The following is a 15,476-nucleotide window of genomic DNA, read 5'->3' as shown; positions in this document are numbered from 1 at the left end:
ATAGAAGAATAAGCACCCGCCTGGATGAACACAAAAATGCAGTCAAAAAGCTGGAACACACTTCCTCACTAGTCCAACACATGGAAGCCACAGGTCATAGCATCAACTTCAATGGCACCAAAACCTAGCCACTATAGAAAATTCCAGCCACAGAATCATCAGAGAAGCCATAGAGATTGAAAAAGACCAGAAAGCATGAACAGAAGAGATGATTCCACCAGGCTGTCAATCATTTGGAAGCCTGCACTCACAAACAAAAAATCTCCACACCACAAGCCAGGCAAACACCTGGGCACAAACAGATCCCCCTGATACCTCCAGCTCAAACACATCCCAACCAGGCACCCAGATGAAACCCAGCTTCCTAACTAATGATAGCCGTCCATTTACCCAAAGCCAAGCTGCACTAAAGACCTCCAATAAAGTAACACAATGCTGCCAGCCAATCAAGATACAAAAGAGCCAAAAACAGACAGAAGATATTAGAGACACCAATCAAGCAGAACACAGCAAACTCCGAGACCAATAAACACAGACCAAGACTCCCAACCAATCAGGATGAAGAAAAACCATTCTGGCACAGCAATAGGCTGCCCCAAATTTAAATCTGAAACCACTGTAAAAGTCTGACTCACAGACGGACACAATACAGAAGCCTGATGATGGCAGATGAGATTCTGCTGAAACGTTGCTACAACTTTAAAAGCACAACTATAATGACGTGGAAAATACCGAACAAAGCTGAAGGCCATACATACATACATACATACATACATACATACATACATACATACATACATATATATATATATATATATATATATATATATATATATATATATATATACGCATAAGGATTCTAAAAAGGTTAGGTGACCAAACATGGCTTCCCCTGGCTTTTCTCTCTCTGCTATAGAGAGAGCATTCCATTAGGGACTGTTGGTCCAGGTAAGTAGTCTTGGCTAAGAAAGACTTTTGTACCACTACTGGCACAAAATAACAAACTCCCTTGGTTTGTTAATAGTATTTCCATTTTAAGTGTTTCTTTTTCAGTTAATGAATTTTAATTATGAAAATATCAGCCATTCTTTTATATACACAGTGCAACATCTTTTTTATAAACTGTCATTTTCAAATCTACTTTGAGTTCCCCGTAGCTGCCCAAGACTTGCCCGGGCCTCACCCAGCCCTCCTCGTAGCGTCTCATAGCTGCCCGCGCCTCACCTTGCCCTCTCCAGGGTTCTCCAGGCCTTGGAAACTGGCAAAAAACACTTGCTGAACAAGTGGCCGCTTTGTTCTTTTTTCTTACTCCTTTTACATAAACATTCAAACCAGATTTATCCTATTTGTCCTGATGCTACTCATGGATGAACTGCCTTTCATTACAACACATGTAGCTGTGTTTTGTGCACCAACATAGAAAATCCATCAAATCTAGTGGGGCAATTTTCCACTAACCAAACATACTCTATGTAATTATAATTCACTTTAATTTTAGGTATGATCACTTTTTTGTTATTTTAGATATTATTATATTTTGTATAGGTGCAGGTGACTGGTAAAGCAACTGAAAAAAGCACCATCCATGCAAGCCCTTGGTTCATAGTTTATTTATGTTTTGTCATTTTAATTGTTCCTATAATTATAATTGTTTTTATGTCTGTCTTTGTATTGATTGTAAGCTGCGCAATGTCACTCTGGGAAGCAGAAATATAATATAATATTAATACATAACATATCATAACATAACATATCTGCTTTATAATTTATAGATTTTTATCCTAGTCCTCATTTGGACTAGCTTGTTTTATATTTTTTAAATATAAATTTTATTAAGTTTTCAAATTTTAAAAACATAAAATAAAACTTTATACATTGTTACCACATCAAGGCATCTTTTGCATCTCCTTACATTTTTCAGTATATGTATTTACTTATTCCTTTACCATTACATCTTACTCTTGCTATAAATCAATATTTTTTATCCTTACACATCAATCTTCTCCATGGTATATTTATATATTCCCTCATTCTTTTCCTAATTGCCATTTTATGTCTTTTGTGTTTTAGAAATAGCTTGTTTTATAAATGTATTTTAACTTTCTCTTACATTTTATTCTCTCTCTCTCTCTCTCTCTCTCTCACACACACACACACACACACACACACACACACACACACATTCACAGAGTACTCTACTTGTACTAGTCTTTGACAGTAGCACATTAAATTGAAATTGAATTGAAATCAAGGTAAAGGGCAGCTATTTTTGGAGTATGTTCTCTCTTAATGATATTTTATTAAAGGTTGAAAACTCTCATGATATTTATTAGATTTATCCACCAGAGATAGTCTTATCTCCCTTGATTCCTTCTATTATGGTCCAGAGGGAAAGTTCAGCCTTCTTTTCTGGCATGCTGTGACTACTTTGTAAGGGCCCCAGCAGGATAACCTACTAACTGGAGACAGGGATATGCAATATAAATGGAGGACATTACATGGGGCAAATTTAGAAAGTGACCCTTATTGTATGCATTTTTTCCAAGTTAAATCATACTTATAACAGCAGATTGCTTAGAAAGCAGTTTAAAGGGAGAAGACACAGCACCAGGATTACTATCCTCAAAACACTGCCTAGTCCAAGTCTAGTAGCAACATTGGTTGCCCTACAAAAACATATCACTTACTTAGCATCCTATTCAAATCCTATTTTGCCAAGTCTCTAACTTTGAATTGTTACCAATAAAAAAACCCTTTTTACAACCCTGTAATCACATAATTCAAGTAGAGTTGGGACAACTGGATGGAGCTTTATTGGCTGGAATGTTCTTCCTGACACCTGAAGCAGAGTTCACAGCAGATATTGGAATTTTTTGTGCCCTAGGGAAAAAAAATCTGCTGCAACCTAGGACTGAACTCTCAACCTACTGAGTAGGAGGTGAACATCTTCACCACTAGACCAACACGTTGTTCTCTGAATAATACATTTATAATTAATTATAGTGATACTAGTGATACTATAGTAATAATGTTAAGCTGGTACATACTGTTGCAAATTGTTTCCCCATCTTCCCTTAAGCATAGACAATTCTGTGAAGAAGGGAGTAACCCAAAATAAATGAAGACATTATGGTTGAGTTATGAATTTGGATTTTCTTGAATGACAGAAAAAAAATTACAATTAAATAGTAGCCTGCCACCCTGCGGACATGGCAGTACTTGGAAACAGCAGAACAGAAGAGAGAGAAATGGAGAAAATCATAAAATACTAATATTAAAATACATATAATACTAGTATAATACTAATATTAAGACCTGTAAATGGAAGTAGAATGACTATGGCAAAAGAAAGCATAAATAACACTAACAGTAACAGATACCTTTGGTGCAATCCTAAAACATCTAGAACACTACTTGGCATTGACAAAATCACCACCAGTCAATTGCAGAAGACAGCTTTACATCCTGAGATGATACCCTTAACACCATCAAATATCAACATCTACCTAGCAATAGCAACAGCACTTACTTATATGGTTAACACTCTGGTGCTTTACAACACTTTCTGGGTGGCTTACAATAGCAATAGCACTTAGACTTATATGCTGCTTCACAGTGCTTTACAGCCCTCTCTAAGTGGTTTACAGAGTCAGCAGATTGCCCCTAACAATCTGGGTCCTCATTTTTCAGACCTTAGAAAGATGGAAGGCTGAGTCAATCTTGACCCTATCTTTAAAACTTAGTTGAAGAAATGTAATTACTAGCCATTTTGAGAGATAGCGCCCATTTAATCCTGGGGCATTTAGTTTTAAGAGAAGTTAAACTCAAAGATGTACTATTTCAAAAAAGCAATTGAATAAATTGACAGCTTTGATAAATAGCGTCCCATGGCAGGAGAAGATAAGATGAAAAGGTCAGTATCAATAGGATTTCCCAGAAAAAAAAAACTCCAAATAAACATTTGCAAACTGAAAAATAATGGAGAAGCCAATGTGATTACAAAAAAAAAAAAAAGGCTGGAATTGGAGAAATGTTGTCAGGAAAGCAGAAGCTTGGTGAAAGATGTCAAAAACTATCAAAGACTGAACAGGTCATCATAAGAGGAAAAGTCACAGTGAAAACCACAAATATTGAAACTTAACAACAACAAAAGGATTTTTATATTGCCGAAATAAATTCAGGCACACACCTGAAATAGCTAAAAAACTATCAACTAAAAACAAAATGAAAAAATGGAGATAGAAAAATGCCTGAGGGATTCTTGGTATTTATCCAGATTTTACTTGTGTGATTTTTTTTTTTTGTTAAGAACATGCAAATTAATGGAAATCTGTTTGCTTATTTAATATTCATATTTCAGTAATCAAAGAAAAAGGACAGCTATCTTGAAGAAAACTGAAGCTTTTCAGAATTCAAATCCTATTGGCTACTAAGAGCAAAATATGATTTCTTGTAAATCCCAGCTTTATGTATTTATTAACTTTATTTATTAAATTTATATGCCACCCATCTTACCATCGTGACTCTAGGAGGCTTAGAGCAAGATAAAAACCACAATATAAAACAGTAAAATGATAAATATTAAGATTAAAATGAACAATAATAGCTAAGGATATACCCTGCCAGCCAGAATTCCTTGATTGACAGGGTTCACAGCATCTAACCCTAATCCTAATCCCTAATCATCTAACTCTAACCCCTTCTGCCAATGCAAAAGTCAGCCAATCCCATTGGTGTGAGATGGTTCCTCAGGTAACCTGGACCCATGCCAATGGCATTGTATGCCATGGTAGCTTCCAAATACTCCTCAAGGGTAGCCCCATGTAGAGTGCGTTGCAGTAGTCCAGATGAGAGATGACCAGGGTCTGAGTGACTGAGTGACTTTATTTAATCTTACCTAGAATGCTGCATAATGTGGAGTCTGGTTTCTGAGTTCTATATTGCTTTAGGTACCAAATGGTACATTCTTCAATAGCTCAGACCAGCTCTACTTTTCAAGTTAGACTTTTTATTTTTATTTATTTTATTTAAGTTTTAATTCAAAGCTATCAATTATTCAGTGAGGATGTACTAATATTTGCAGAAAGATCCTAAACCACAGCTACCTGCCCTATATATGGTACAGCTGCTGCCCTAAGTGGAAAGAAATTCAGGAAAAGTCTGTGTGGAATACAGACAGCTGGTTTATGCAAGTGGATCTTTATAATATGCTGCAGATACCCCAGTGGTGTTACAGCTAGAAAATATAATATAGAGCTGTCTCACCAGCTCAGAGCAAATATTTCAAAAGAACAGGATGGTATTTACAACAGATCTAAACCAAAATGAAATCAAATTGAAGGACTCTCCCCAGGGGAAGACATGTCTCTTCCCCAAGAGCACCAAAGGGAAAACAGACACTGCTTTGCAGAAGAGAATTTACAAGAATATTTCAATTTGCAACCATAGTAGGCAGGGACATTTTCAAAGAAACATAGCAAACTAGACGAGAGCATATGGATATGGCAAGGGGATAAGACCTTTCCCTTTTTTAAATTTTTTGTAGGGAAAAAAAATACAAAGCCGGTTAGCAGGCTCTTAGCACTCTACCTTGACAGCAGTAAGATGGACTAACCATTCCCTGAGCATTAACTGCAGGATGTACCAGGAAAACAGACCATCAATCAGAGGCTTCATCCGCAGTTTGAGTCCTCAGTCTGCTCTTGTTATACATAAGGAGCTTTCGTTTACAAAGGAAACGATCAGCAGGGAATTGTCAGCTGACTTTACTGTCACTTTTCCACCAGTTCTAAAAACTTTATGTCCAGGATGATGCCAGTTAGAGCTGGGACTAGAGAAGCAGGCGTTCAGGGTGTCACAACAGGAGCTCAAAGGAGGCTTGTTGTGAGCAGCCTTTTATCCTTTTGCTGTTTGTCTACAGGATGGCAGTGCATTGTATTACATATACTTCCTATCAAAGAAACATACCCTGATTACAATGGGAAATATGGCACTGAAGCTATTATTACCTCATAGATTCTCCCGCCCTCACATTTTTTTCGTCCTATATCTCTCTTTCTGCTTTGTAGTTTGTAATGGACCAGAGGTGGTATTCAGCAGGTTCTGACCAGTTCTGGAGAACCGGTAGTGGAAATTTTGAGTAGTTCGGAGAACCGGCAAATACCACCTTTGACTGGAGATTTTACAGTATCCTTCCCCTACTATGCCCACCAAGCCATGCCCACCAAGCCACACCCACAGAACTGATAGTAAAAAATTTGAATCCCACCACTGTAATGGATGCACACAGAACAATGATGAAGCTCGGGTACAGCCCTGTCCCTTAGTGGATTTGACCAGTTTAATGAAGTGGTTAAAGCATCAGGCTGGAAATGGGGGAACTGCAAGTTCTAATCCAAACTCAGCTAGGTGATCTTGGGCCAATCACTTTCTTTCAGCTCTAAGAAGGAAACCACTTCTGAAAATCCTTGCCAAGAAAACTGCAGGGATTTGTCCAGGCAATCTTTAAAAATCAGGCTCTATTGAGAAAAAAACTGTAAAATCACTCTTGAGTATGTTGTACTATTGGAGCCCACATTTATGCTGCCAGAACATTATAGTTGTTCTGGTCTTTTACTGTAATAAACTTGATTTGATAATTGCACATAGTATTATTCCAATAAACTATTCAGTAACAGATGTTTCCAGTTCAATGATGACAGGGATGTTAAGAGATGACTCAAGTACAGTAACTTGCAAAAAGAGCTGTTGTTTCATACATTAAGCTATCTAAAATGACAAAATGTGGCTCTGACTAGCTATAGCTCTTCCTCATCTGCTCTTCAGAGGACACCTTCCAGCATTAAATCTGGGAGTAATGTTTGAAATCTGTATGGAGTTTTCTGACTAAAGTTACCATGAAATGAATAAGATATATGTTGTCACTCCTATCTCCTTTTTCATCTCCTCTCCTTTCTCAATCTCAGCTAGGGTATCAGTACTGACTAAATCAAAATGTCTTCATCATAGGTGTTGACGTTTCTCTGTTCAATCAGATTGCTAATGGGATTCTCTTTTTGAGCAAATTATCTCTTTATTCAATCCTCTTATCTCAAGTTTGATTTCTCCATAAATGCTTTCTTCTTAAGAGCTATGGTGGCGCAGTGGTTAGAGTGCAGTACTGCAGGCTACTTCTGCTGACTGCTGGCTGCCTGCAATTTGGCAGTTCAAATTGATTTCACCTGATTTCACCAGGCTCAAGGTTGACTCAGCCTTCCATCCTTCCGAGGTGGATAAAATGAGGACCCAAATTGTTGGGGCAATATGCTGTCTCTGTAAACAGCTTAGAGAGGACTGTAAAAGCACTGTGAATTAGTATATAAGCTATTGCTATTGCTTCTCAGAAACCCATGATAGCTGTCCATTCTACCTCCACTAAATGTTGTTTAGATACCATGATGAGAAGATTTGGGTTTCCATCTGCTGTTGAAAATCTGATTTGCTGAATATTGTTATAGTTGTGGGTGTGCACTGCAGAAGCTGGTGTGGGCTCCTTTACTGTTGCTTTTGGATGTAGGAGGAATAGAACAAGGTCAGGGAGGCATTTTGCCCTAGCTCTGCATGGACTGAATGACAGTGTGCCAGAATTAGACTGGAGGAGGAGGTCAAAAGCCTCACACAGCCTACTGGGTGACTTTGGACAACCACTTCCTCTTAGGAAGATAAAATGAGGAATGAAGAATCACAGCCAATCGTATGTCCTTCCTCAGGAAGTGAATGAAAATGTAATTAGAAAGTCAAAGCTGTGGCTATGTTTTACTACTCTTGTAGTAAAGTATCCTTGGCTTGCCTCCATGGGATGAGAGAATTGAAAGTGCTATTGATTATGTCATGTTTACAATGTTGTTATTGCTACCAGACTAGATTGGACTGCACCACATTATATCAATGGGTGGCACAATGGCTCCCTCTACTCACTTATAGTACGGAAGCTTAAGAATAAACTTTTGAACTGCCTTGCTTGTCAAACAATATGTTTAAAATCACTTTAATTATAAATTTTCCTTCAGTGGCCAGAATAGTTTCAAAGCAAATGAATTATACAATTTCATAAGGTAGAAAACAAAATGCCTTCAGTGCTGTATTGCATCGTAACTGCAGGAAAGACGGTCACTGATGCTTGGCTTCAAGATATATGGAGGAAACAAGGATGGCCCAACTTTCAAGAGTGAAATGTTGAAGAGAGTGTGCTTTTTCTAATTCTGTGGGGTACGCAAAACGAAACAACTCACAGAGCTTTCCACTGATATATCTAGAGGAGTGATTCTTTACATTAATATATTTGTGTACCAAGCAATAGAGGAGGCAAAATTAAGAGAGAGGACTATAGATTCCTAGTTGCCTGTATATCTTTTTCCTTGTCCAATTCCAATTCTCTTTTCTTTTCTCAATACTAGTTTTCCTTTGTATGCATGATGTCATGCATTTTGTGACTTCTCTATCTATGCCACACCATCAGAGTGACAATATCAACAATAACAAAAAGTTTTGATGTCTTAAAGTCTCGATCTTGCCTGGCTGTTATATACATTTTTAAATGCCCAGAGGATTTAAAAGGAAACTAAACAACATAGGAGGCCTGGAATTCTGAACTTTTAAGTGGGAACACTTCTTAAGCAGGAATGAATCAAAAGGCCACATGCTCAGCAGCAGCAGCAGAAGGAAAGGGGAACACAAAAAAGATTTGATGAACATGTTTCACTTGCCCCCTCCCTATTACCCTTTCTCTCATTGCTCCCCCCTCCTTCTACTTTATCCAGTAATCAAAGGATATTCTGAGCCTCTCAAAAGCCATCTTCCCTCATTGAAAATGAAATGGAGCACATCTTCTTCAAAGCTTTTACAGAAGCAATCATTGTAGAAGCAAGAGGGAAGGTCTTAGGGAGAGGGAGGGGGGGACAGAGACAGAGAGAGAGAGAGATTTGAATGAGTGGAATGAGGAGACAGTCTAAACATCTGAATACAAAGTTGATGATAATATTCTCAATTTCATTATGTAAGAGATAAAGAAAACCATAATTGGATATTCTAGGCCCAAGAAAGGAAATAATAGCTGCCTTGATGAATTTTTCTCTGTTTCAGATGAGTTAATGTAGATCTTGGAATCTACTACAATAATACATTCAAAAATATTTAAAGAGAGAAAATAATAATTACCATTTTAAGTCTAAACCTTCGTACTTCTTGAGTTTCCTTTTATAACTCTTATTTGTTATTTATAAGGGTTATTTCTGTTTATTCCTTAAGAACAACAACGAATGAAGAAGGCAACCTCCTTTTTTAGTAAAATGTATTTTCCCTCATAGAGCTCTGGACAGTACAGATTATCATTATGACAAAACAGTAACACAAATGTTTGTGTACATAGGCCTTTGAGTCAGTGTTGATTCTTGGTGACTGCCTGGACAAGTTGGTGAAATTTTCTTGGCAGGTTTTCGGAAGTGGTCTGCCTTTGCTTGCTTTCTAAGGCTGAGAGAGAATGACTAGTACAAGGTCACTCACTGCTTCATGCCTAAAATGCAATTAGAAGTCACAATTTCCTGGTTTCTAGCCAATATTCAGACAAAATAAGAGTTAAAGGAAATTCAACCTTGTTCTATCAATTTGAAGACTAAAAAAATCCCAGTAAGTCAGAGTTCACTTAAATAGTTTTTCCATCATTGTTAAGATTGTTAGGAGAATTTATTTTTCCCAGAAAGGAATACCGCACTATTCATATGTTATTGTTTATGACTTGTGCAATACAATGTTCATATAGGAAGATACCTTGCATGTGGAATTATAAAAATAGTACTATTTGCACTAATACAATTTGGACATTGGACATTTTGTACTAAAGCCTGATATTAATTAATATTGGGACTTACATAAGGATAACACTGTAACAATGGAAATATTAAAAGAGATTTTGAAGAATGGAGCCAGAAGTCAACTTCAATATTAACTACAATATTAACACTGAGATATGAGTAACGATATTTGCTTTTATAGATTGTGTCTAAAATAAGTTAATTAAAGAATGACAGATATAGAAAACATTTATCTGATAAGACAGAAAAAGTACAAAATGTGGAACTACAAATGACAGACCAAGGCAGTGATTCAGAAAGGTATGGTTTACTGGATATACCAAAGAAACTGGCTGAAGTTGTTAAACAGAGAAATTCAAATGATAAACTAAGAGAATAACCTGGAAAATGTTTTCTTATTGAGCTACAAAAGAAGCTTATTAAAACATTCAAGAAATCTGGACAATAGGATAAAGAATTGAAATAAATAAAATCCTATGACAATATTTGATTGACTTAAATATATTACTGATTGAAATAAAACTGTTAGAAGTAAAAGGGAGGAATATAAAATTGGTTTATTTGATCAATGTTAAAATAAAACATTTTGTTGCAATGTTCTGGCAATGACTTATGGTTTTTTTGCTGACATGCGAATTGAAAAGCTGATGCTATATGGATGTTCTTAAAGATAAGGGATGGGATATGTGATTAAGAGACATCTTTTTAATCTTATAGGGAATATAACGTTATTAAATGTATTTATACTAGTTGAGTTAAAATCAATTTTATCAGTTTTTTATATTTTTTATTATATATCATTTCTTTTCTTCTGTCTTGTTTTCCTTGTACTTTTTAGTTTTTCTTTCCATTCTCTAAATTTAGTTTGTATTGATTTTTTTTACTATTGTAATTAAAATTTCTTAATAAAAAGTTTTTTTTAAAAAAAAGAAGAGTCATAGTATTTTTCTTTCTCCTTTTTCCTATTTCTTCCAACTCTTAATTAGCTCTATAACCTTAATTACATAAAGCAACTTGCAGTTTTTCAAACTAGTATGCAGACTCTGATAGGGTAAAGTATTTAACCTCATAACCATACATACACACACACACACACACACATACACACACACACACAAAACCAGACACATCCTAGCTGCTTTAGATAGTTCAAGGAAAGGCCAAAAAAAGTCAAAATTAAATGGTCTTCTCCACTTTTCTTCCCAAGTCAAGATTCAAAAAGAAAAATTCTCTGTCAAGGTGTGGATGGAGGAATCTACCAAATAGGCTCTTCCTTGTGGGCAGACAAAATAACAGAGATTTTACAGGAAAGGCTCATCTCCATGTGAGGAAGCCAGAGAGGCCAACAGAACACAACCGCCTGTGTACAGGTGCAAAAGCACACACTTCACTACAGCAGATATACTGTCTCCAGAACACCAGTCCTACAAAGAGATACCCCAGATCCTTTTAAGCAGAAAATGGACTTAAAAGTGGGATTTGCCATAGACATAAAGCAATTCAAATGAAAAAACAATGATAAACAATTTCTGGCAACAGCAGAGTAGTTCATAGCAAATCTTCCTGACAGCCCATTTTTTACTTCATAACCAAAGAATAGTATTTTTCTAAAAAAAATATATGCATAGGCATAACTGTAAAGGGCAAGGAACACATTATTTATAAGGTCAAGAAACATATTAATCCATGAGTATCACCGATCTTTAACTTTGCAAGAAAGCTAAAAATCTCCATGAGAAAATTCTCCACTGAAATATATTATATGAGGAGTTCAAAAACCCTGAAATTAGTACAAAGAAGGAATTATCTTCTTTAATTTATTGTATAAATATTCAAATAAATTTATAATTTAATGAGGCAAGTCACTTTTTCATTAAACTCAAAGAAAAGATTTCATAGCTATAGATTCTATATAAGAACATAGAAACTTTACTATAAAATTTCATTTCCTAGTAACAATGAGTATAAACAGCTTAAGCTGCTTCAATTTATTTCCCATTCATGGTAATCCCATCAATTGCAATAGGTCCATTTAATATTCATATTCATTAGCACAAACAAGTTTACTTTCCAGTAAGCCCAAGGAAGAGGTATGCCAAAGAATAGTAATTGTAAAAACTGAACTTGGAGTTCATTTCGCTGGTTCTGTTTCAGCCTTGCAATGAACAATGTTTAATATGTTTTAGTATGTGTTTTCCTTTGCAGAGGAAAAGCTCTAAATGTGTTTCATATTTAGCCAGAGTTAAATGCTCTTTACTGTAGTAGTGCTCTGTTATGCTGGTGGAATCTCTACAGGTTCTCGGATGAGACTTTTCAAATCCTGACAGCTAATACAGTTTGAGGGGAACGGCCAGAGATCCAAGTAAGGGAAATATTATTTTTCTACTAAGTTTTGAGTTGGGTCAAGCAGCAGAAAGGAGTGCAGGTACATTTTAATCTATATTCTACATGGTGCTTTAGACCAGGGGTGTCAAACTTGCATCGTTACGGCGGTGTCACGTGATGCATTGGGACTTTTCCGCCCTTTGCTAAACCGGGTGGGGCCAGCACGTAACGCATCCAGACTGCAGGCCGTGAGTTTGACACCCCTGCTTTAGACAAAGGAAAGAAGAAAGAACTTCAATCTCATAGAAATAATACAAGACAAAAATACAAGACAAAAATACATTTAGATGAAGCATATGTTTGAATGGCAAAGGGGTTGAAGCTTGGACATAAACAATTATTTCCTCCTGCTTCTCCTGATGAAAAGAGAGCATAATAAACAATCCTGATCAGTTCTCTTCCCTTAAAGTGCTTGAAACTGTTTAAACTTCCTTTTTCTATAGAATATAAATAGTCCTTGACTTACAACAGTTCATCTAGTGATCATTCAAAATTAGAATGGCACTGAAAACAGTGACATGACCCTTTTTCACACATGCGAGCATTGCAGCATTCCCAGTCACATGATCAAGATTCAGACACTTGGCAACTGGTTCATGTTTACGACGGTGTTCTGACCAAGGCTTCCTGAGACAGTAACAATCACACGCTGTTCCCAAAAATCTTGTTTTTATTTCAATGGCTGTGAATTATATGCATTCACAGCCCGTAATGAGTCCCAAACAGTTTATGAATAGTCCAACAGAAGTCTGCCACAGTCTTTCGGGATAAGACTGATAAGCACCCACCTTTATTTCCCTTGAAATGCTGCCAATGACTAAATTGCCAATTAGCTGTACAAGGCCAAATGGAGCACAAAGTCAACATGGAGCTTCAGATTTTAAACTGACCAGAATGAACAATGTTGCTTCCTGCAAAGGCTCATGTCCCTTTGCTCCTCCTTTATGTCTTATGGGAGGGGCCAATCATCTCCAAGCCTTACTCCCGAGTCACCCCTTTTGTCTGAATTGTTCTTGCCTTCTGGAAGCTCTGCGCAAGCGCACACTGGGAACAGGCTCTCCCTGTTCCTCTGTCTCACTGATACCAGATTCTGGAGGCCCCGGAGTCCACACGTAATTCTCAGATAGCCCTGGCCCCATCTCTGTGTCGGATGCAGATTCCTCGTCCGAGTCTTCCCCAGACTGGCCCATGTTCCTCCCCACTGTCTGACTCTGCCGCCAGCTCCACAAGCCACTGGTGGACCACAACAGACGGCTGCAGTATCCCAGGGTCATGTGATCACCTTTTGCAAGCTTCTGACAAGAAAAGTCAATGGGGAAGCCAGATTCATTTAACAGCCATGTTACTAACTTAACAACTGCAGTGATTCACTTAACAACTGTGTCAAGAGAGGTCATAAATAGGGCAAAACTCACCTAACAAGTATTTCACTTAGCAACATTAATTTTGGGCTCAATTGTGGTCGTAACTTGAGGATTATCTGATTCCAACTGCTTTTCTCTTTCAACAATGAAAAAAAGAATAATTCTACATCCATACCAACCTATTCTGTCTGGTATACAATTTGTGGTGGTAAACATGTGAGCTGCATTCATCATTAACTCTATATGTGAACTTGTTGAAGTGCCTTTTTATTAAATCATCACAGCAAGTGAATGACTGGTGACAAGGGTGAGAATCAGACAGCGACCAATGGCCCAAGAAACCACACTGTATTCAACTCTGCAGGCCAAGAAAACCAACTTGCTTCCTCCTGCTCCTGTCTAAATAAGAACTGCACCAGAATGCCTACTGCTATGTCTCCAGCCATTTTGCTCCCAGATAAGAATGTAAATCCAGATTAGCAGACCTGAAAGACACATTTATTTTCTGTGGATTGTACACATGTATTTTATATGACAGATATCTTGTTAGGGCAGGTCAGTCAAGAGATACAAACAAATCATATTTAGAAAAATCTATCCCCAGGTGAAATAGATACTACTGTTTGTACAAGAAAGCTTGTGGAGCTGCTGACAAAGATGAGCATCTTTACAAGAAAATTTGTTTTGAATGTTTCATGAATCATGCATTTAAAAAGACAGAGTCCCCACCTCTTGGTTTTGTTGAAACAATATGCATGGGCCATTTCTCTTTGGCTTTGTGACAGATTCTAAGGGTATTAGCCTGACTGTGCTGAAAAGAGAGCTTTTACTTCTCAGGAGACAGGCATGTTTATTCTGCTAACACATTTGTTGAATGAGAATATGGATACACTTTATGGTGATCCTTCCCTTCTCTCCTGAAAGGCAGCAATGTCAGTTCAACATCCATGTACATCAGCTACTTCTGTTAGAAGCCTGAGTGACATAATCTATATTGGATACTCTGTTGAGTACAAGTAATTCTTGATTTTCAACCATTCATTTAATGATCTTTCAAAGTTCCAACAACACTGACAAAACTGAATTAGTAAATTGAGGGCTACCTGTACTCTTTTGTTCTTCAAGTTTTAGAGAAATGCAGACCTAAATGACTGTCCTTAATCTGACATTTTCCATCTCCTGAAGCTACTTAGCCAAGCAAAGATCTGAATATAATAATTATTGTGTGGATTGCTTTGCCAGTGATCTCTCTGTGTGTATGTGTGTGTACATGTGCCCTTTTGTTCAGCCAAGCCTTTTTTTTCTTCTTACCCTGTTGGAGTCAATTCTTGTCCTTGATGTATAGACAGGTGGAGGAATATTAAATGCCTGAGGGACAAGATATTCTTCAGCATCCATCATGTCTTCCAGGTCTCCCTCATCCAGCAGATTCTGGAAAAATTTGCTGTCATTTGGGCTTGGTAGCTTCATGCGATCATCACCCTGTACAATGTCCCATTGACAGAAAATTAAAAATGATTACACTGATGATCACATCGATCATCCATCTGCTTGCTATTAGCTATCACTGGAGGTTTTAGACTGGACAACTATTTGATTGGTATGGTATAAGATTCCTGTCGTAAGGAGGCAGTTGGGCTAGAAGACCTGCAATGTCCCTTCCAGCCCTTCTATGATTCTGTGAATCTAGTTATATTATATTCTTTCATACTTCTCCTTATTGAATACCCTTGTTCTTTCCACAAAAAGCAAAAACAATTTCAAAAAAATTATTCAATAGTATTCTTTCCTAAGTATCCGGTTTATGTCAATTCCAAATCAAAACCTTGTATTTAAACTGTTTTATCAGGAAAAGTATTATGGAGAGGAGTAATCCCAG

The 15,476-nt window shown here is 37.0% G+C and overlaps 1 protein-coding gene across 4 annotated transcripts in view; it reads right to left on the bottom strand.

Moving 5' to 3' along the window:
• ERBB4 (erb-b2 receptor tyrosine kinase 4) overlaps positions 1–15,476 on the bottom strand; it is a 942,903-nt gene that overhangs the window by 29,330 nt on the left and 898,097 nt on the right. For all 4 annotated transcript variants that reach the window (XM_087949416.1, XM_087949418.1, XM_087949415.1 and 1 more), the window contains exon 25: positions 14,909–15,079. In XM_087949416.1, coding sequence (XP_087805542.1) covers positions 14,909–15,079 — 171 coding nt within the window. The remainder of the gene's footprint in view (positions 1–14,908; positions 15,080–15,476) is intronic.

This window comes from Notechis scutatus, chromosome 1, assembly GCF_049901735.1.
Source record: "Notechis scutatus isolate UNSWTSFEM ecotype Mainland chromosome 1, rNotScu1.2, whole genome shotgun sequence".
NCBI classification, from domain to species: Eukaryota; Metazoa; Chordata; class Lepidosauria; order Squamata; family Elapidae; genus Notechis; species Notechis scutatus.
This window is presented reverse-complemented; position numbering and strand designations above follow the sequence as displayed.